We start from the raw sequence: 23,294 nt of genomic DNA, 5'->3' as shown, positions 1-23,294 counted from the left end.
CACACTAAATTAAAAAAAAAAGGCACGCAAGGTGTGGCTCAATAACTTTTATTGTTATTTCAATATCCCAGGTTCGTCTGCGGTTCCAGAGCATTTGGTTCATGCACCATTTATCACCATGAAGTAACGAATGTTTACATGAGAATGAAACTTGAACCCTTCCCCTTAAACACGACCCACAACGCTCGAGCCTGAAGTGCCATCGTGTTGCTCCTCATCCATATGAGTTCATCGGGACGGTTACACGAGAACATCGTACACATCGCTCACTCAGGACCGCCAGCAAACAGGAACCCATACAAATGCGTTCGCATGCAAAGCTCGGACACACCTTCTTAATATAGAGTACTGTAATAAAGTGAGCCGTTTAACAAGATAACACACATATTTAGCCTATTGAAGAGCTGTAGAGCTGTAGCATTGTGTTCATGTTTTATACACACGGTTTCAGATAGACACTTTGCCCTGCCCCGGCCTGCATAGTTTACATTCCTCCTTCTTCTTCTCCTCCTCATCCTTTTTTTTTTTTTTAAGTTATGGAAAAAACATACCATAGTGTTATAACAGCTTTATGCTCGCATGACTTTGCTTACTGAAGAACTGGGAAACCCTGAAACACGTCACACTCAAGACATTTACACACAGTCAGTTTGCTGGTCGTTTGTGCTCTCGCAGCGAAACTGGCACAAGTTGCTACAAGGCTCTACGGTGTGATTTACAGGAATATAAAGATCACTACGGCTGCTGGAGTTGCAATACAGCTGCTTTCCCCAGCGATCACTACGGTGAAATATGTTGAAATGGTATACCTATGAAGAAAAGGCAAAGCTTTGATTTAAATTATTATTGTTATTATTATTATTATTATTATTATTAATTCTACATATAACTACTGGATTCGGCGCTCCTTCCATTTTTTTCCCCCCAGGATGCACACAGGGGATTTCACGTGGAGAAGCGTGTAAAGAGCTGGGATAGAGGCACGACAGACCAAACCATTCTTCAACACGGCCAGGACACGACGTATACCCTAAAACAAACAAAACAAAACAAAATGGTCCAATCAGAAACAGGTACAGAGCGAGGACTGAGATGGCATCATTGAAAACACCGCAGATTAGTTTAGATTCGATTATTAACACGGCGAGGAAATGCAGGTAGCATCGACCCAGAAGTGCAAATAGGAATGTATATACAGAGCTTGGGAAAAGGCTTGTGTTTTATGGTTTTTAAGAAAAACATGCATGTTTCTTTTGTTTCTATGCAACAAACAGGGTACTCTAACGCTATAAAGATTTACTTTGACTACAGACAAATATAAAATGTTCCACACTGTCAGCATCCGGACAGTTTATTCCTCCAAACTTTCACCTGAAATACATTTCGGCTGTTGGTAAAACCTGCCAAAGGTGCTCTTTGTGATTGCTTTATGTGATCCAGTTCATCACCGAGCAGTTCAGGATTTAGGTGTTCGCTGTTCGCTCTCTAAATAACGCTTGCAGAGCCCAGACGTACGTCCAATTGTCTTGTTGTACGGTGAAGTCGGTTCCAATGAGCCGCAATCCAGACCGAATTGCATTGTGTTGAAGTATGGAATGGGAGCCATGTTGGTTCTGGATTCATTTAACCAGGAATAAGCCTCCAACTTTCCCTGCTCCAAAACATCCCCAAACCATGGTAAAATATCCAATAACCATTGGTGTCATCAGTCGAGTGTTTAGTCAGTTTAGCCTTCAAACCTGTAAAACTTTTCTTTACACGTGTCTATAGAAAATGTGTATCGAGAGCACACTGTATAATTTATTGTGCATGACACAAACATGACCAGCTGGTCCACCAGAATATTTTTATATGGTGTACAAGTGGGTTTCAGACCCCTGTACAAGACTCAGATTCTCAGAGTCTGAGAAACATTTCTTGCGTAAATACTGACCTGTTCACCTGCTGCACTACACGGTGAGCTTATCCATGCTCGACCCGAGACTCTGGATGAGCGTCGAGTCAGCTGCGGCGCTGCTGAAGCTCTGGATCAGGTTTTTGTTGCAATCTCCAGCTTTAGAATACGAGGCTTGTGAGGTGAGATGCAGGAGATCCAGTGGTTGAGGGTTCCTCAGGAGGTTCTCTGAGCCCTCGCTGACAGGAGAGTATTCCGGCATCAGCTCATCTCTAGAGACTGGGCTGAAAGAAGCGTTGAACATATCATGAGTAAGGAATAAAACACTGGGGAGCTGAATCACTGATGGGATGGTATTTGGCAACACATCCTGAAGCGATTTATTTCTCTTATATCGCAGCAGTTTAGCTATCATGGTGATTAAACGTATCAATAAGATCATTTTGAGATCATAATACCATGTTTGCTGTACAAGTCCCTGTCTATGAGCTATTACTGTAGAAGCAATGCATTTTTGTACAAACGCGTTAATGTAAACCTCTATCTTCATATGCGTTACCACAGAAACCATCGCAACCACCGCGTACCTCACATCCATGGACTGGACACCATCGGAAAGATCATCGGCAATGCTCCCCTTAGCTTCCAGAGGCTGAAGGTTTATCACTGCTGAGCCAGCTGTGATGGAGGAGGGAAATTTATTCTTAAACTCGACAAAAGTAGAGATCTCTGAAGATCTGATGGAGGGACCATTCACCTGCCCAGCATCTAAAATAACACCACAGAGAATTTTGGATTAGAAACATGGCCTTCAAGAGGTTTAATGGCATGTAGGTTGAAATGTTCACAATGCTAGCATGTTAGCAGTGAACCTGCCAAACCCATGAGCCCTTGTTACAAAGAAAGATCAGACCCCGAATGCGCTGAACCTGCTAATCCAATGCTAATCCAATGCTAATCCAAGCACTATGTCCATGCTATCAATAAAAGCTGCTATAGCATTATAGGTTCTAGTTTGTTTTTCTTTCAAGGTGGGTCTTTCCCAGAATTCTCAGCGCTCTCACCTGCAGACTCCAAGGCAGAGTCTGAGTCGATCACAGAGGAGTTGGACTCATTGAGTGTGTCATCCTTCTGTTCAAGCACAAAGGATAAAAATGTGAGTTTCATTTGCAGGTGATTTGTGTGTGTGTGAGAGAGAGAGAGAGAGAGAGAGAGAGAGAGAGAGAGAGAGAGAGAGAGAGAGAGAGAGTGAGAGAGTGTGTGTGTGTGTGTGTGTGTGTGTGTGTGTGTGTGTGTTTACCTTTGTCTCACTGTCAGTTTTCCTTGTCCTTTTCATGATCTCCTCAATGCGCTACAATGAGTTATAAAGTTATAAAACACAACAATCATGATATGAAGTGAAAGTCTAACACTATCTGTCTGTCTGTCTGTCTGTCTGTCTTTTTCTAAATGTTAATATTGGTAAATTATTGTATTATTGTAAAATTTAACTCCTAGTGTTATAAATCTATTTGCCTGACAGTGTATATAGAAGTGTTAACATGATTTTTTAAAAGCATAAATCATACATTTTTACTCTAAAAGCAATAAAATATTGTTAAGTACAAAGTAAAGACTCGATTCCAAGAGACGGTTGACTGGTAACAGAGCGGCTCCTTGAATCAAATGCGAGTAAACAATATAAATAGGTTTTGTGCTCAGTAACGGTGCTCAGTGGAACATTATTTCATGTGTTGGTGATGTAAAGGAATAAAAACCTTCTTCCTCTGCAGTCTCTCTTGTTCTTCTTGTAGTTTCAGTTGCTCTCTTTCCTGCTGCTTCCTCTCAGCTTCCTTCTGCACCCTCTGGAATGCTTCCTCCCTCTGTCTCACACACACACACACACACACACACACACACACACACACACACACACACACACACACACACACACACCGAAGACAGAGACACACTTACATGAACATCCCAACCACACTTGCAACGAGGACGAATAAATGACCTTCTAAATGACCTCTCTGTCCAGCTGGTCCTGGAGCTCTTTGAAACGTCTTTCCTTCTGCCGCTTGTCATCTTCCTCTTTCTTCCTGCGCTCTTCCTCTTGCCTCTGTCGCTCCTTTTCTGCCTGCTGAGCCGCCTGCTCCCGGCGCTTCTGCTCCTCCTCCTGCTTCCTCTGGAGCTCCTCAGCTTTCAGCCTAAACCAAGATGAGAATTGAAGTTGTCATGAAGTGGCAATGAGTTGCTTTACCTTCTGACCAATCAGGATAGAGCATTCAGTGGGGTAAAGTTGGATATCATCTGTACCTCTCTTCCTCCATTCGCTGTTTCTCCTCCAGCTCCTTCTGCACTCGGGCTAGACGTCGTTTCTCAGACAGGAGTCTGGAAGCCTCCTCAGCATCGGTGGTTCCAGCTTTTCCAGTCGGAGTCACCGGAGACTCTGAAATAGTAATAAAACATCACAAACATCACACGTCCACCATGCGATGGAAAAGAACAAGAAACACTAAAAATAGGAATACATTTATAGGAATGAAATTTATAAAGGTTAAATATAATTTTTGAGATCTACTGTAGAAGAAAATGTGGATTAGGGAGTAACGATACACGTATTCGAGTTCAAGTGCACGTTTATTTCCATAGCGCTTTTCACAATGGACATCGTCTCAAAGCAGTTTTACAGAGTTTAAACATCATAGAACAAAGAATTTAAATATAAGTAAATGATGTGTATTTATTTCCAATGAGCAGCCTGGGGCAACGGTGGCAGGGGAAAAACTCGCTTAGATGGTATGAGGAAGAAACCTCGAGAGGAACCGGACTCACTGACCAATGCAACCCTTTGGTGGAACATAAAGAGTTCTCCTTTACAAATTTCACTGAAAAGGAGAAAATCCTGACAATTCCGCATATCAAAGGAGGGAATGAAAGAAGGATGGAAGGCATTTGTTAAAGTATGCTGAAATGAGTAGAAGAGATAAGTATAACATCTTTAAAAAATGTAATATTAAATGTAAAACACACACACACACACACACACACACACACACATCTGTATTACTGAAATGGAGCCTAACAATGTAAACAATCAAATTTGATATAAATAACTCGATTTAATATAGTCAATATAATATAAAGTATATTAAAAAAGTGTATTCTGTTGATGTTCGCAAATGTTAATAATAATAAACTACGTAGAATAAAAAGTAAAAAGTAATGTCACGTTTTGCATTGAAACTGTACCGTAAATTGAAGTGAACCGTGAAGTTTTTGTACCGTTACACCCCTAATACACACACAGCTGAAATCTAATAAACAACAGCAGTCATTTGCACTACTGATGTCACCACAACATCCTGAAAGAAAAATCGTCCTATATCATTCATATATGTGTTTAGAATCATCTGATCCTGTCCATCAATATTCCACCAGTCAGCATCTGACCTGCATTATTTCCAAGTTCTCTGCTTGTAGATTTAGGGATCTTCTCGGTCCTTGATGTTTTCCTGTCCAGAGTGCTTGAGTTTCTACTCTCCACTACTTTCTCTTCTGCGTCCAGCCTCTTGTTGCTGTCTGCACCCGGGGTCACGGCTCGGTGCCTCATCGGTGAAGTGGGGTACTGCCCAGGAGAACATGGAGACTGGATGCGGCTCTTACATGACTTGGATCTGCATTAGAGCATGAAAGTGAGAGGTTTTCATGTAACTACTGCACGAGTCGTTGAAACACTGGGCCGTATTTGGAGGTGCACACTTTCAGCGAGAACTTTCAGTACTAACCTTATACACCCTGGTGGTACTACAGACAGCTGCGAGTAGAAGAAAACCACCAGAGCTTGTTCTAATATCTTATATTCAACTGTTTCCTTTATTATTATATTAGTCTCCTTAATGTAAATCATTATATTAAACAGCTAAGAAAAATAAATTTCCTTTATAAGTCTGAGTTTTCTACTCCAGATTTTTTTAAGGCTTATGGACACTATATGGACAAATGTTTGCGGATTGGTTCGTGATATTTGGAAATTTATCAAGTCAGGTGCTGATGTACATTTACGGCTCTGTGGTGACTGTTTGGGGAAGAAGCACATATGGCTGGAAAAGGCAGGTGTCCCAATACTTTTGTCCATATTTTGTAAGAGCTTGCACTATATTTGTTCTCTAAACTCATAGATGCTGGAATCTGAATTCACACAGGAGCTTTTCCTGCGTAATCATGTGTAAATACAGCGAAATGTGTGTAAAAAGTATTAGATCTGAAACCTTTTGGGTGTGCTGGGCTTCTTGTTGCCAGACGAGCTCTTGGTGGGCGTCATGGGAGATTCGAGCCGCTTCGTCGAGGACTCGGTGATCACGCCGACATGCTTCTCTGTCTGTGAATGACAAATATGAATGAGGACAAAAATATAAATATAAATATTCATTTACGACTTCCTTCTGCTGTGAGGGGTCTCACATGAACACCCTAATCATTTGCACTTCCATAAAACAGTTTATTCCCAAGCCTCTTCCTGGCTTTGGTGGATGATATCACCTGGATACTACAGTATCTTTAAAACTGTGAAAATCTAATAAAGGAATAAGTTGAATCCTGCGCAAAGATGCGGCAGCTTGCGGTTCTGAAAAAAAGCTCCGATGGAGGGAACACTGAGATCAGAGCGATGCAGTTGCTAGGAGACCGTCTCCTCGGTGGTATGGATTCTACAGTTTTTTCCCACTGAATGCTATGAATTTTAATATCTGAGCTGTGCAAGCTAAAAAAAAAACCTGAGGCGCAAACAGGGCTGACCTGAGGGGTTTTCGGGGTCGTGGAAGCCCCTTGAGGTTCCTCCAATGGTCCTGATGTGGAGCTGGTCTTCCTGCGCTCGGCTTTGTTCAGCGAGGCTTTATACGGGGACCTGTGGGGGCTGGGCGAGGCTAAACGAGGACAAAGGCAAGACGGCGGAGGGTCAGAGGTCATAGAGGCATGACATGACAGGAGGACAGAATTATAAGGGATGTTTGGGAAGTGGAATGAATCACACTTGCCTCTCCCTGTTGTTGGTGCAAAAGCAGATGTTGAGTTCGAAGAGGACAGGCGGCTGATCAGTTCCAGTTCTGGACAGTCCGGAGGGATCATGAAGTCTGAAGAGAGAGAGAGAGAGAGAGAGAGAGAGAGAGAGAGAGAGACCATTGAAATGCTCTTGGATTATGATCTGTCACTCTTGTTAATACATGAACCATATTTAATACAGTTAAGAGCAAATGCTTGTATCTACTGCACATGCTCTGCTATTCATGCTTTCCCAAACAGGAATTTCTATCCATGTGAAAAAATAATGCATGCCAATTACCAGTTGCCTAATTAAAAGAAAACCGCACATCTGGCAACACTCATTACAATTATTTATTCCTCCGTCAGCTCTGATTGGCTGCTCATAACCAGAGACGATAGGAAATAAAATGCTTGTTGAGAGTTTCAGCAGTAACAGTCAATGTGCAGTTTTAATCACAGCCACTTCAACTACGCCATCACTTTCTGTAAATGAATCACATGAATATCAGTGTCCATTAGGTGATAACGGGCTTTTAGTTCGGTGCACATGTGTACCGAATCCAAACATGGTTATAATCTGAGTTCACTCATGAACATATTGAGTGGCGGACCGCAAGTTTGTTTAGTCTCCGCCACTCACTTTGTCAGCAGTGTCACTGTCATTTTTTATTTATTATTATTATTAAAATGAAAACATACACAACAATGCCAGGGGTATAAAAAAAAAGAAGAGTTAGTGTAGCATCACTGTGGCTACTCGCTCCGAATCGGAAATCCCATTTGTTGTTTTGTTTTGCGCACGTGCGAAATCGAGCTACTTCTGTTTTCTATGACAGTCAAGCGATATGGATTAGTAAAACATATCTTTAGAAAATGTTATATAATATGTAACACACACACACACACACACACACACACACACACACACACACACACACACATACACTTACATACACATCTATATTACCTGAATGGGTCTAACAAATGTCAACCATTTAATTAAATTTTTCCATTTATTTACATTTGTATCTATTAAATTTGGCCCAATTTAATTGCATTTCTTTAAATAGAATTTGATTTATTCTATTTTATTTTTTATAAATGTTATTTCATTTAAATTTGTTTAAAAAATGTAAACTGTTGATGTTTACAATAATATGGTGTTAATAATAATAATATTAAGCTGCTTTAATAAAATAGGACAAGCAATTTTATGTTTTGAATTACACCCCCCCCCCCCCCCCGTACTGTACCTAACTGTACTTCTGTACTGTTACTGCTGTGAAAAAACAAACAAAAAAAAACAATCCACCCTCCACCCCCTTCATCTCTTCATCCCTAAGCACTGCATGAGCACTGCAGCTGATCTCAGTTCCACATCCTGCACATCCACCCTTCACTACTGAGGGACCAGGATATGGATCCGCCTCTGGCTACATGTGCTTTGTCCTAATGATTAATTACATTCGATGAATTTTAATTCCAAACAATGTCATAGTGGCACACGGTCCACGTTTCCCAGCCGAGGCAGGGGAAAAGTGCACGGGCGTGAGCTATACAGCAAAAAAACTGAAAACCGATTAACACCACACCTCAAAAGAGGCAAAAAACGCAATACAGCATGACATCAGACACACCATGTGACCAGGCAAACACACACACACACACACACACACACACACACACACACACACACACACACACACACAAATACAATGTGGCTTGACCGCAAAAAAGGACGAGACGCAAAGCAGCTGGAGATTAGTACCGGCTTTGGATTGGTTGGCAGGCAGGAGAGAAGAAGGCTCATTGGTTAGGATGTAGGAAGCAGCAGGAGAGGGCGGGGCAATCTTAGGATCACCTATGCAGCAGGTCATGCAGAGCAGAAGAAAGCACAGGTTTATGAGTTCACATACGCACACGTGATTTTAGTTTAATGTCACAATAAAATAGGGAAGGTGGTTGCTAAGTGGTTAACAAATTATAATTTAGATCCGAAGATCCGAAGATTCAAATCCAAACCACACCAAGCTGCCACTCCTGGGCCCCTGAGCAAGGCCCTTAGCCCTCAACTGCTGTAGGAATTATAATCTTCATCCTTTTTGTTGTTGCTTTTAAAACTCTTTGTATTTTCAGTGCACACCACCACCATCATACAGCAAATTAGAAACATGAACTCAAAAAAGGGGAGGTCCTTATACTCATCACACGCTTGCTGCTGATTGGACACTGCATATGACTATCCCAAAGAAATAAATACACCTTTTAGACTGTTAGTCTAAATCACTTATAACAAAGAAATACAAACTATTAATAAGTTAATTATTTATTTCATCCAAATAACTCACCTTTCTTTCAGGGTTCATCGATAAACACAAGAGTGAACAGAGGGATTGGTTACTGCTCATCATTGCTGGTTATACCTCAGACGGACACATGGCGCAGCCAATCAGCAACAAGCATGTGCTCTTCAATAAGGACCGCCCCCTTTCCATTTCGGGTTAATGCTAATATGCTTTGTGTTTTCAGCTTTACTGATGCAGTGTTGCTTTGTTAATGGATTTATAGACGAAGGTCCAGCGGATATAAAAAGTAAACACACCCCTGCAGGTTTTCCGACAGGGTCAATCGTGGGAGATCTTTTTTTTTTGTGGTATAACAAGATTCAAGGAAAAAACATATGTACTGTAAACAAAACAAAATAACTTGTAACTAGTTGCTGTGAAAAAAACTTGTAACACAGAGCTCGAGATTTTTGTATAACAGTCGACCAACAGCCGGTTTTGCCGATTTTCAGTTCACAAATGTTCCAGATTCTCCTACACAGGTTGGATCTGTGGGCCATTCCATATCAGTTCTTCCTCTGACGTGGCTCCTTTGTTGGATTTATGCTTTGTAGCCTACAGGTTTTCCTTCAATCTTCAGATAACGAGAAGGAGCTCTGTACTATAACGCTGCCACCACCATGCTTCAACGTGTGCAACGCGCCATATGTGCTGTCTCATTTTTGTGAAGAACACATCTTTTTTCATAGAAGTTCTATCAATCCATAACACCATTTGGGTGAATCGGGTGGGCTTGAATGGTTTTGAGGATTTTTCCTTGAAAAGCGTCCATCTATCCACCATAGCCCAAACACGAAAAATACAACAGATTGCTGTCACATGTCACTGTCACATGTTCCTGCAGTTCCGTTAACAGTGATATGTTCCTGGTCTTTTCTTTTTAAATTATGGCAGGTGTCACCATGGTGCACCGATTCTCTTGTCGATGACGGTTTTTATTGTGTACTATTGTATGGTTTGGAAATCGTGTTTGTCCTCCATTTCAGATCGAAAACGTTTAATAATGGGATCCTGTTCCTGCTTCGTGTGCGACTGGATCAAAGCAAGAAAATGTAGAAAAAGTCATACGGAAACAGCTGCTTTTTTTTGGGGGGGGGGGGGGGGGTTTGATCAGAATCAGTTTGTTGATGTGAAGCGTACGATGGTTACTTTGGAACAGGAGCAGTTCAATTAAAGCGCATTCACATAAAAGGGTGTGGAACATTTTTTCTTCTCTTCGGCTGCAAAATGTTTTTCGCTTGAATCTTGTTACGTTAAAATAAAGCTAAAAAAAACAGATCTTTTAGGTCAGGCCCACAGACACACGCTTTAGGAGTCAGGAATCTTTCGTTGAGTTCACAGACGTTGAAACGTTCTGACAGAAGAACGACTGGACGGGCCTCCGAAATGCTGTGTAATGCTTCAGAAATGACACAGCGATTAAATGGTAATACGGCTCGTCAGCAAAACGACTGCGTTCCAAAAACTAGAGTTTTTTTTCAGTCAAGCTGGAAGGGAATATGATCTGTACTGGGGGGTAGGAAGAGGAGGTGGAGGAAGAGGAGGAGGAGGAACAATAATCCTGATGGTGAGCTCAGGTTATCTCAGAGCAGAAGCTTTTTAGTTTTCTAGAAACGACCACAACCCAACATGGATCAATGTATCTCTCTTTCTATGCTTATTTGATTACACCGGATTGACTGGCGCATCGTGTGGACCTTCATGGGTCTCTCGTACTGAGTGAATTATTGATGTCATTATGAATGCACCATAGAGTCCGGATGGTGCTGCTGTCGCTGTGTTATGGGGTTTATCTTGGGTTGATCAGGACGGCTGGAGTAAAAGGAGCGATGAGGGAGAAATAGGGATTGCATTCGTAGCGAAAGGTCAGACAGTAATATATAGAAGGAGGGGGATGTTTTTAGAAGCGACGCCAGGGATATACAGCATCCGGATCACTGTGAATAGCTAATAACCTTCAGAGATATCAGTGACACGTACAGACGCCACCTTTTTTTGCCGAGCTGCATCACTTCTAACGCTGCTGTGGCTGCTGCAGTTTGTTAGGTAACACCCATACCGGCTTGTTCAAAACCCCCAAAATCCACCCCTGCATTGCAGCCTACACACCCTGTGTTACATGCTCTCATCTTCCTCCTCCTCCCCCAGGATACGGAACGCAGACTCACCCTCGCAGGCTCGTGGCAGGCCGCCCCACGTCCAGCGTTTGTGTCTCTGCTCCAGCGGTGAGCCGCGGTCCTCCGAGCGCCGCATCAGCGCCTCCAGGTGCTCCTGCTCGTTGCGTTCCAAAACAGGGAAGACCAGATTCTCTCTGACTGAACTGTCACTGCGGTGCTGTGAGGACGGAGATAAGGCCGGCTGATGATCCATGCCGACCGTCTCCCACCCTCACGCTCTCACACACACACACACTCACACACACACACTCGCTCGAGATAAACACCCTCTCTCCCTTACTGACTGCTTTAGAATAACAAGGAAGGCCCTTGCCCTATGAGTGTGTGTGTGAATGTGTGTGTGTGTGTGTGTTTGTGTGTCGTCACTCTCTCTCTCAATCTCTCTCTCTCTTTCTCTCTCTCTCTGCCTCTCTCAGGTGATGAAGTGTGTATCAAGCAGCACAGCTACACAGAAATGAGCGCAGCATTCAAACCCCGCCCCAACCCCTCCCTCTATCCCCCAAAGGCACCCGGCTGTTCAAACACACACACACACACACACACACACACACACACACACACACACACACACACACACACACACACACACACACAGTGTAGCTATGGCAATGATACAGGTCACATCAGTGGTATCGGGAAATCTCTCTCTCTCTTTTCAACTGCTTTCTATCTCTCTCTTTGTCTTTCAACCTTTCTTAGATTTTCTCTCTCTCTCAACCTCTCTCTTTTTTCAACATCCACCTCTTATTCTCTCAACCTTTCTCAGCCTTTCTCAGCCTTTCTCTCTCTCTCTCTCTCTCTCTCTCTCTATATATATATATATATATATATATATATATATATATATATATATATATATATATATATATATATTCGGATTAGAGGCGACAGGATGATTGTAATTAAATCACTCTCTGATTTCTGTCTCTTGCTCGTGTGTATGCATTTAAAGTGCCACAGGTTTCAGATATGGCTTTATTCCGATGCCTCTGCAGAAGAAGTGAAATCAATGGAAAAGCAGTTCACTGGCCAACAACAAAGTCATCTAAAGTAAGATTTTACACACACACACAGCATTAAAACCCCGACCTGAAGCAAGCACATCAATCCACCATCAAACCACCAGCACGGATCGTTACAGTGACACTGGCTGAAGCCTGTATGACGTAGAACGGAGCGACTGAAGCCTTTCTAATCTAATTGTTACCTTTAGAAATTCCTTGTTCATAAATCATACACAGGGCGTAAGTGCTAACTGTGATTTATGCACCCATCAGCGTGCGATGGATTTCCGGAACGATGAGGTCATCGTGCGAAGCCGGAGTGACAGATCAATAACGCGGGGGATGGTCATACAAAGTGTTCAACCAATACACACAAAGATTCACCTTAAGCTCCACCCCTTTCTGTAAACATGTATTACTATACAATGCATACTATTGTATTCCAACATTCCACCATCTAACACCAAACATACCACCATACACTGATCAGGCATAACATTATGACATTATTACATTATAAGTGGTGACGTGAAGAACACTGATGATCTCTTCATCATGGCACCTGTTAGTGGGTGGATTTATTTATTAGGCAGCAAATTAAAAAAAAATTTTCCTCAAAGTTGACGTGTTAAAAGCAGGAAAAATGGGTGAGCGTAAAGGTTTGAGAGAAATTGTGGCGTCTAGACGACTGGGTCAGAACATCTCTGGTCTACAGTGCTCAGTATCTATCAAAAGTGCTCCAACGAAGGAACAGTGGTGAACCGGTGACTGTGCATGGCCGAGGCCGAGGGGAGCGAAGGCTGGTCCGTGTGGTCCGATCCAACAGACGAGCTTCTGTAGCTCAAAGTGCTAAAGAGTTCATGCTGTTAATGATCGAGGATAAACACTATATTAAGCAGGTGGTCATAATGTTATGCCTGATTGGTGCACATGCTACTATTTAAAGGTGCGGTCTGTAACATTTTAAAGTGTTTCTGGATCTGTATTAATATAACTTCAAAAGATATTTTGCGCTACATCACAGAACAGCGCTACATCACACAACTCAGAGCTACATAACAGAACACAGAGCTACATAAGACAACACAGAGCTACATCACAGAACACAGAATAAAAGAACACAGAGCTACATCACACAACACAGAGCTACATAACAAAACACAGAGCTACATAACAGAACACAGAGCTACATAACACAACACAGAGCTACATAACAGAACACAGAGCTACATAACACAACACAGAGCTACATAACAGAACACAGAGCTACATAACACAACACAGAGCTACATAACAGAACACAGAGCTACATCACACAACACAGAGCTACATAAGACAACACAGAGCTACATCACAAAACACAGAGCTACATCACAAAACACAGAGCTACATAACAGAACACAGAGCTACATAACACAACACAGAGCTACATAACAGAACACAGAGCTACATAACACAACACAGAGCTACATAACAGAACACAGAGCTACATAACAGAACACAGAGCTACATAACACAACACAGAGCTACATCACAAAACACAGAGCTACATAACAGAACACAGAGCGACATCACACAACACAGAGCTACATAAGACAACACAGAGCTACATCACAAAACACAGAGCTACATAACACAACACAGAGCTACATCACAAAACACAGAGCTACATAACAGAACACAGAGCTACATCACACAACACAGAGCTACATCACAAAACACAGAGCTACATAACAGAACGCAGAGCTACATCACACAACACAGAGCTACATAAGACAACACAGAGCTACATCACAAAACACAGAGCTACATAACAGAACACAGAGCTACATCACACAACACAGAGCTACATAAAATAACACAGAGCTACATAACACAACACAGAGCTACATCACACGACATAGAGCTACATAACACAACACAGAGCTACATCACACAACATAGAGCTACATCACAAAACACAGAACTACATAACACAACACAGAGCTGCATCACAAAACACAGAGCTACATAACACAACACAGAGCTACATAACACAACACAGAGCTACATCACAAAACACAGAGCTACATAACACAACACAGAGCTACATCACAAAACACAGAGCTACATAACACAACACAGAGCTACATAACACAACACAGAGCTACATAACAAAACACAGAACTACATAACACAACACAGAGCTTCATCACAAAACACAGAGCTACATAACACAACACAGAGCTACATAACACAACACAGAGCTACATCACACAACACAGAGCTACATCACAGAAAACAGAGCTACATAACACAACACAGAGCTACATCACAGAACACAGAGCTACATAACACAACACAGAGCTACATAACACAACACAGAGCTACATAACAAAACACAGAGCTGCATAAGAGAACACAGAGCTACATCACAAAACACAGAGCTACATCACAAAACACAGAGCTACATAACACAACACAGAGCTACATAACACAACACAGAGCTACATAACATAACACAGAGCTATATTACAGAACACAGAGCTACATCACAGAACACAGAGCTACATCACACAACACAGAGCTACATCACAGAACACAGAGCTACATCACAGAACACAGAGCTACATCACAGAACACAGAGCTCTGTAGCTTTTACCTATCAGCGTTTTAACAAGTGGAGGCTCTGAGAACTGTTAGCAGCTCCGTCCATTATATTAGTCATAATAACTATTTCACTGCCATGTTATAAAACTCGAGGCTTTACCTCTCGAGATCTACCGAGAAGATCCACCGATATCCTTCTGACCTGGAACCGAGTCTCAACTCGCACCACACGACTCAGGAGCCCCAGCTTTAAAGCGGGCTTAGACAAACAGATGAATGAAGAAAATGAAGAAGAGCAATGAGAGGACACTGACCTTCTCATCCTCACCACGCTGCCTCCTCTTCTGTTCCACAGCAGCTCGGCGAAGCTCCTCTTTCTGCCGCTGCTCCTCCAGGCGCCGAGCTCGCTCCTCCAGCGAGCGCTCATACTGCCTCCGGGAGCGCTGCTCCTTCTCCCACAGCTCCTTCTCTCGAGATGCTGTGAATAGAAACAACTCTGCATTTCATCATGATTCCTTCCATACGCTCGTAGTGCTGCTCTAGGATGATGTTTGCAAGCTGATCCCTTGGAGGTTCATGGAGTGAGGAGCAGAACCAGGTCTCAACCAACACTTTAGAAATTGTACTTCATGTACTGTTACTGAACTCTGAGTTCTGATGAGACAGAACCTAATTCAGCTGTGGTGAAGTAGACTAACACATCCCAAATAATATTTCCCATCAGTGTAGGAGAAGCAGAAAGATGTGATGTCATGATGTCATGAAGAACTTCAAATCAGAGGATTGGATCATCAAGCGAATTGATCTGCACTCATAGAAATGTTTCAGTAACTTAATCACTCTGTACAACTATGTTGAGCAGAAAAGCATCTCAACACATGAATCCTTCTGGAAAACAAGTGGCACCAGCAGAAGATCACAACATCCTCGGCTCCTGACAGCCAGGAACTAAACGTTCTCTCCTCCATCAACTCCAAGGATTTTTTTTTTTTTTTTTTTTTTTTTTACTGAACATACCTTGAGTCCGCTCGCTCTCCTCTCTCTTCTCTCGGGCTAATCTCGCTCGGTCTTTGGTCAAACCTTTGAAAAGAAGATGAGGTGTGAATGAGGAGAAAGAACCCACGTTCAAACGTAAACGGATTTATCACACGTGCACGCACATTAAAATTAGGCTTCTTGGTTTGTGTTCTATTGTTATGCAGATGAGCACAGAAGAAATCTCATTCTTCTCAATTCAAAAGCCCGTCCCCACGCACTAGAGGGGCAATCATTGGAGAAAGGTATTCCTCCATCTTGGAGATGGAGATCACCTTTTTTTTTTTTAAGATGGAAGAATTTTGATATATTGTACATATTCTAGGAATCTTAAGGTTGTAGATTGAGGCATCAATGTGCAGGTTGATGCATTAAAAATAATGATTTGATGTTTTAGATCAATCATCCACCATGCCAGATTTCTGTTGATCTTTCTGTTGATCATCTAGAACACACATCAACATTATAATCTGTTCACATCAACTCCTGTCCATGCATCTGTTCTTGTGGTATAGTGAGAATACAATTGACACATTTCCAGCAGTGATTTCTGTGCAGATGTTTGGAATTATTTCATGTCTACAGAAAAACCTCTGCTGTCCTTCTGTTACACTCCTATCAGCCATAAAGGTGAGGTTCCTCCTCAAGCCATCAGTTGAGGAATTCTATCCGTGGACTTAACGATATTAAAGCCACTTACTTGACTTCTCCACAATTGCAGCCATCTCCACTTCTTCTTCTTCCTTCAAGGAATAATGCTCAAAGAAATAATCACAGATGATCAGGATACACGCAGAATGTGGAATATCTACACCACATGATATGAAGTCAAGAATCGAACGATGAAATGACAGACGCGTCCCTTTTCTCTCCTTTTTTCCCCTTTTCCTTTTTCCAATCCATCTATTTTGCACGGCAGCCAATGAGGGACGCGCGCGTCCGCGCAAGGCGAGGCAATTACGTCATACCGGGACGAACGCGGGTTCGACCGATAGTAGTCATGGCAACCGGTCTCTCTGTCGCAGCTTCCATCCATTCAACACGAAGATGGATTTGTGCGCGTGCATGTACATTTGATGTACATTTTCCGCGTTCACGTCGCGATCACGTGTGCACGCCGCCGGTTTTTGACAGAACACTCCATTTTGTCGAGTTTCCATCACGTAGTCATGTGGAGACCCCAATTAATGATGTTCTACCACTCTGAAGAGTATAATAAGCAGTCATTGGAGTCTATAAAGCACACATAACCTGCTTTTACACACACACATAGAAATAAAGGTCCTTCAGTGGTTTCCTGGGACCAGTTCAGCTCCTGAGTCTCTACAGGGAACGATGCTGCTGTTGAATTAGTCACGTGACATTTAATTCAACGCAGTGAATCAGACTCACAAAGAAAACAATTTCATGGAGTATCTTTTATTTCAAAATAATTTTTTCATCTGATCAAAAGGCAGAAGAAAATAAAAACCGGGAGAAAAACAACGAGGCAATGAATTAATCCAGCAAATAACTTGTCTTTTTGTATTTATACAAAAAAAGACAACTTGTAAAATTAGTGATTTTTGTAGATAAATATTTTGAGCTTTGACTAGTTTCTTTTTTCCTTCCCTTCTTTAAATCATTGAAATAAAACATCTGAGGTTTATTTGAAACTCATCATGGACTTGATCTACACATGCACCTAAAGAACCCTCAGTCGCTTCAGAAAGCGTCGCAGGAGCACAGAGATGCACCGAGTTAAAGACCTGGAGAGTGAACTCAATCAGCCGGGGAAACAAAAAGCACGGGTACTTCTCATTTCTTTTTATTTAACTCTCATATATATCAAATAAAAAATAAATCAGATTACTCGATTCAAAAACATCCACAAAAGAGGCAACGTGTTCACGTGTGTGTTCCGGGATTGTGTTTTCATTTTTTTCTTGATCATTTGGACGCTACAAGAATTACAGACTGCAAAGACAAAAAAAAAACAAAAAAAAAAAACAAACCATAAAATTGTTTGTTTTTATTGCGAATCCAGAGATTCTTCAACTAAATTCCACAGTGATGTGAAATTAATATAAATACATTAAAAACTAACAATGTATTGTAAATAGTGATGCAGTCAATTAGTAACAGGATCCCGAAATCTGAGCCTTGGGGGTCCGAGAGAGAGAGAAAGAGAAATAGAGGGTCAGACTCGGGCATCCCGTCTCCGCTGGCGGACACAAATCCACTTCCTCCTCAGCAGCAGCTCCGTGTTAGATCTATAGGACACATCAGGACAAATTCAAATCAGCAAAACGCAATAGCAGAACATAGAGGTATTATATACAGTACATTGCCAAAAGTTTGCGGACACCCGGTCATTCCACATTTAGTCCCAATTTGTCCTTGTAAATCTTCTGGGAAGATGTTACACTAGATTTTGTGGAGATTTGTGCTCATTTATCCACAAGTGTTAGTAAAGGCAGGTACTGATGTAGGTAAGGTGAGGAGGCCTGGGGTGCAGTCAGCATTCACATTTATCCCAGAGATCTTTAGTAGGGTGGAGGTCAGAGCTCTATAGCAGGCCACTTCAGATCTTTCTCTCCAAACCATGTAAATCAGATCTTCATGGAGCTCGCTTTGTGCACAGGAGCCCTGACAGGTTTGGGTTTCCAAGTTCAAGTGAACGCAATGTTTTATTAAACCGCATCCAATCGTGTGCCACCAGCTTTGTGGTGAAGTTTGGAGAAAACCACATATGGCTGGAAAGGTTGGGTGACCCAATACTTTTGTCTATTTTTTTGACAAATTATACAGAGGAGACAACAATGAGCTTTATTTGAGATTTAAACTATGACTCGTGGATTGTCTGATGAGTCCAATCTTTTCCACACAGGGCTGGTGTGGGTGCAGGTTTTCATCCCAACCAATCAATCCCAATCAACCTGATAATGAAAATTAGATTTAAACTGGTAGAATTTGGTGTGATCTTGGGCTTGGAATGAAAACCTTCACCCACACCAGGTCTTTGTGGAAGAATAACTCCATGGTTGACACTGGAGAAAGAGTAAATGAAGTAGATCTCAGGAACCTCCTGAACATAACATTCCTTATAAAAAAACGACTTACATCATCAATGTCCTCGTCATCGTCTCCAATATCGTCGAACTGGATTTCATCGTCGTCTCCGGGTCCGAACGTGTCCGTCTCGTTGATTTTGGCTAAAATTTTTTTACAAAATTAAAATTAATAAACAGGACGAGGGGAAAAAAGAAAGTAACTTGTCAGTTGTGAAGCTTTTAATCAGCAAGTCTGTGAGAGAGAAGTGAATTCCAGGAAGACAGATACCGTGCTCTGGAAGCTCTCCATACGCCTTCAAGCTCCGAGCCTCGTCAGCGTTGTACTTCAGAATTACGTCTGCTTTCGTGTCCTAAAATAACAAATAAAAAACCCTGCTGAATCAGTGACCGTGTGTGTTTATGTTTTATTGAACATCTGACCAGAGAACTGAAACTCTTTGGATTTGAACTGTTGGCTCTTAAAAAGAAAATCATACTGGGACCTGTGACACTTTCAGAAAGATTTATACTTTCTATTATTTTACATAATCACTCAGAAACCACTCATTTATAGACTCCAGTGTCTGGAGAAGATTGAATTCTATTTAAGTATATTTCTATAGCACTTTTCATAATGGCTTTACAGGATGCAAGAATTATAGAACAAAACATTTTAATAAGTGAACCGTGTGTATTTATCCCCAATGAGGAAGCCTGGGGCGAGGAAAAGATTGAGGAAAAACATCAGGAGAAGAGCATTTGGTCTACAAATGGAATCAGTATAAAGTGGTGCTGGGCAGTTCCACCTGAGCAGAAACTCACCTGATAATCCCTCAGGCCAATGAGAATAATGTCTGATGTGTTGATCCAAACCTGGTTAGAGAAAAATGGAGGTGAGAAACGACAGAATGACGACGAGATCAGAGTGACATAAAACCTGCTTGTGAAACACCCGACTGAACAGTGAACAAGTTCATGACCAGCAAAGTGGCTGTTGCTTTTCTGTTTTCCTAGAAATCGGCTTCCAAGCGCTATTTTCCTTTTCTCTTTTAAGGAATAAATGACGCCCCCACTTCAGTAATCCAACCACTGAGAACAACAACAGTCTCTAAAAACATTCCCCCTTCTGCTGCTGGACACCCCATCAAAAAAAGTTAAAACCCGAAAAACAACAAGATACCACTGTTGGGCCCCTGTGCAAGGCCCTTAATGCTCAATTGCTCTAGATTCATATTTTATCCCTATTTTTATACTTATATTTTCATATTTATAGATTTTTTTATTTTTTTATTATCCGTTTCTATTTACATGTGGGACAGTCAGAAAGCATTTCACTTCATGTCGTACTGTAGACGTGTGTGAAATAAAATCTGATTTGATAATGCGGTGTGATGCCTGGGGAAAGCTGGACCCTCTTAATGGCACGTTGGGAAAAAAAAACCCCAAAAAAACCCAGAGTCAGCACCAGCAGTCTGCGAGATAAAGAGAGAGAAAGAACAGTACCTTTTTCCGGAGCTTTCCTCGAATGTGACAAAGCCGCTTGACGCCGTCAAAACACATGGCCTCCAACCTGCCGTTTCCCAGCATTTTTATCACCTGGGCATACTCTGGAAGAGAACGTGGTGTAAAACATGACGTAATCATCAAGAAAATAAAGTCTGCTCCAACCGCACATAAACGCTTTTGATACGGCGGGGCTTTAGTCTTTTTTCGTAACCATGGTTACATCAGTGTTTTGCTTGTTCACTTCATCCTGATTTATTACTGTCAGAACTAAAGTGTGTGAACAACTAAATATAAGATTTGTACATACTTTTAAACATCCCTTATCCTCAACTCTTTTGGGAAGTGTGTGAAGTGAATGGGTCACAGGACCATCACATGATCAAAAATAGGCCAATGAGCTGCACTAAATCCAGGACTGTGTGCATGTGTGTATTTGTGTATAATGCCTATAATCTCACTCTCAATGTTTCAGGGTGGAACCTGGTGACATGCGTTACCTTGTCCATCCTCTTTAAACACCAGCTCCCTCTTCTCCGACTCGTTCTCATTCTTACCACGTCTCCTGTTCTTACCTCCCTTACCTGTGCACGTGATGAGAAAGAACATCAGATACAAGAAAAACACACACACTCCAACCAAATAAATAACGGAAGAATATATAGAACTGTTTTATACTAAAACATTTTCCCTCTGTGCCAGGCTAAGAATGACTTTTTCAGCAGTAACACAGAAAGTGTGTGTGTGTGTGTGTGTGTGTGTGTGTGTGTGTGTGTGTGTGGACTACAGTCGTGATGTTACTGTTCTAAACTTCATCTCTCAGGTGGTCCTTTCTAGTCTCCTTCATTGAATAAAGAGATCAATCAATATATCTATTTATCTATATTAGAATCATTTATAACCAGGCACCAGTTCAAACCGGTTTTGAGTCCAGTTCATCTTCCTCATGGCATTGTTTGGGACGAACTAATCCAGAGCGATTTACAACGATCTCAATTTATCAATCGAGCAGTTGAGGAGTTGCTCAGGGGGTCTAACAGGGGCAGCTTGGTAGACCTGAGATTTGAATTTACTATCAGAAGTCAAAAGATCTTGTTTCTTGGCTCGGTTGATAGAGATCTAAACCTGCAGGATGTTCACAAATAAGCTAAAGGTTTCCACGGGGAGCAGATAAATTAAACCAAGATATCACTTGATGTGAATAATTAATAATAAACTTTAAAGAATTCTTAACTCTATCATTAATAATTGTATCAGGGAACATCAGAAGGTTGGAAGCCAGGTTCCATTTTGAGTTCCTCTCAGTTCTTCATCATCATCATCATGAATTCTTCCTCAGGATCAACACTTCTGGCTTGTAATGAAACATTAATCGGGTTTCTGGAGCCAGATGTTATTGTGTTGAAACATCTGTACATGTAAAACTGAACTGTAGGAATCAGGGACTTTTAGTTACATGTTCTGCATTATAGAGAAACACGTGAGAGATGATGGGACGGTGTCAACACAATACAGTTAATCAGCAGGTCAAAATCGAATAAAATTTTTTTTTTTTTTTTTAATCACTAATTATTTATTATCTTTTTTTCTATCCACTGCACCGGCCGTCTGAGGGCGCGAGCGCCTCCGGTTCCATATGAACACAAAACCCGCACCCTGACGGCCTTTAAAATATAAAATAAAACACAATCTCTGACTTTTATCTAATAAAATCCTGTTTTTCTTACTTTTTAATGGTTGTATTAAACATTTTTATTGAGAAATAACCACAATTAAATAAACGCCAGAGATGCTAACGCGGTGAGATTAGCCTGTTTGCTAATCCAAGCTCGTGCCTCAAATACGTATGTTTTGTTTTTAGGACATTAAGCCGTAAACTTTAACAAATACAAACTTTTTACCTTTATTTTTCGGCATGTTTTAGATATCCGATCAGTTCCAAAAAGGGAAAACGTTTTAAATGTATAAAAATAATTTTTTTTCTCTCCACACAGGCGGCGAGGGACAGCAACTCGAGGAGAAAGAGACCTGCTCGAGTTAAGGCGTCATGCGCATGTGCAGGCCCTTCAAACCGAACAAGCTTTATTGAACACAGTTCTGTGACGTCATAGTGATGGGACGATCGAATCATTTTAGTGACTCGGTTCTTTCTCTCTTCGAGATGACTCGTTTTTCTGAGTCACATTTAAAACGAACGAATCGTTCATGAACGACCTGTCAATACAACATATATATATGTTTATTTGAATAAAAATGTATAGAAATGTGCTTATGCTTTTTTTAAATTCCTGAACTTTCCATCAACACAACATATAACATTAAAATCTTAACTGTTTATACCTTTTTGTTGTGCTGAGTCACTTCGGATTAACTGTTAGGCCATGATCAGGTCATACACGTGTTATAATGCAAACACTAAAGGAAGCCAAAACATCAGCCGATCACCTCCACACGTACTCGACCATGTTAGAAGCACTGCATGCAGAGTTTTCGAGGCGATTTCAAAACTCTTGAGAGTAAAATGCACATGGTTTCTTCTCCCTTCAACTGCAGTGTGGATAATGCCCCAAGTGATGTTCAGATGGAACTCACTGACCTGCAGTCTGACACACTTCTGGACTTTTACTCCTCCCTCAAAGAGGAGAACCTTCCACACCTGAGGAGTGTGAAAGTTAAAGTTGAGCAAA

General features: G+C 41.5%; 2 protein-coding genes across 6 annotated transcripts; both read right to left on the bottom strand.

The window, feature by feature from the left end:
• Positions 1-32: 32 nt before the first annotated feature.
• On the bottom strand, positions 33-17,152 carry map7d2b (MAP7 domain containing 2b). 4 transcript variants are annotated; one of them, XM_083529391.1, is made up of 17 exons: positions 16,773-17,152; positions 16,055-16,117; positions 15,352-15,515; positions 11,436-11,601; positions 8,691-8,783; positions 6,916-7,011; positions 6,677-6,804; positions 6,151-6,260; positions 5,333-5,556; positions 4,196-4,328; positions 3,906-4,086; positions 3,652-3,756; positions 3,195-3,245; positions 2,959-3,025; positions 2,482-2,662; positions 1,934-2,178; positions 33-1,030 (listed from the first exon to the last, which is right to left on the bottom strand). In XM_083529391.1, exons 1-16 carry the CDS (start codon positions 16,795-16,797, stop codon positions 1,950-1,952), a joined length of 2,016 nt encoding a protein of 671 aa, XP_083385517.1. In that variant the 5' UTR covers positions 16,798-17,152; the 3' UTR covers positions 33-1,030; positions 1,934-1,949. The 4 variants fall into 4 exon arrangements, with proteins under 4 accessions (XP_083385517.1, XP_083385518.1, XP_083385519.1 ...); XM_083529392.1 differs by having other exon boundaries at positions 11,436-11,538; XM_083529393.1 differs by lacking the exon at positions 8,691-8,783.
• Positions 17,153-17,475: 323 nt separating this feature from the next.
• Positions 17,476-22,731, bottom strand: eif1axb (eukaryotic translation initiation factor 1A X-linked b). Of its 2 annotated transcripts, none has more exons than XM_083529428.1 (7): positions 22,509-22,731; positions 21,108-21,191; positions 20,608-20,711; positions 19,927-19,977; positions 19,394-19,475; positions 19,175-19,266; positions 17,476-18,324 (listed from the first exon to the last, which is right to left on the bottom strand). In XM_083529428.1, exons 1-7 carry the CDS (start codon positions 22,522-22,524, stop codon positions 18,319-18,321), a joined length of 435 nt encoding a protein of 144 aa, XP_083385554.1. In that variant the 5' UTR covers positions 22,525-22,731; the 3' UTR covers positions 17,476-18,318. The 2 variants fall into 2 exon arrangements, with proteins under 2 accessions (XP_083385554.1, XP_083385553.1); XM_083529427.1 differs by having other exon boundaries at positions 17,476-18,943; positions 19,067-19,266; positions 22,509-22,684.
• Between the last annotated feature and the right edge of the window lie 563 nt (positions 22,732-23,294).

Source organism: Silurus aristotelis (genome assembly GCF_946808225.1).
Source record: "Silurus aristotelis genome assembly, chromosome: 25".
NCBI lineage: Eukaryota > Metazoa > Chordata > Actinopteri > Siluriformes > Siluridae > Silurus > Silurus aristotelis.
This window is presented reverse-complemented; position numbering and strand designations above follow the sequence as displayed.

What these genes read in the sequence shown, in the direction of transcription:
- map7d2b (XM_083529391.1), bottom strand. Translation starts at nt 16,797, where the DNA reads ATGGCTGCAATTGTGGAGAAGTCAA. An exon ending in TGCCAACCAATCCAAAGCCG is followed by an intron (nt 7,012 to 8,690) that starts GTACTAATCTCC and finishes CTCTCTCTTCAG; the next exon opens with ACTTCATGATCCCTCCGGAC. An exon ending in AGAGACTGCAGAGGAAGAAG is followed by an intron (nt 3,246 to 3,651) that starts GTTTTTATTCCT and finishes AACTCATTGTAG; the next exon opens with CGCATTGAGGAGATCATGAA.
- eif1axb (XM_083529427.1), bottom strand. An exon ending in GTTTAAAGAGGATGGACAAG is followed by an intron (nt 20,712 to 21,107) that starts GTAACGCATGTC and finishes GTTCTCTTCCAG; the next exon opens with AGTATGCCCAGGTGATAAAA. An exon ending in TTGGCCTGAGGGATTATCAG is followed by an intron (nt 19,476 to 19,926) that starts GTGAGTTTCTGC and finishes TTGTTATTTTAG; the next exon opens with GACACGAAAGCAGACGTAAT.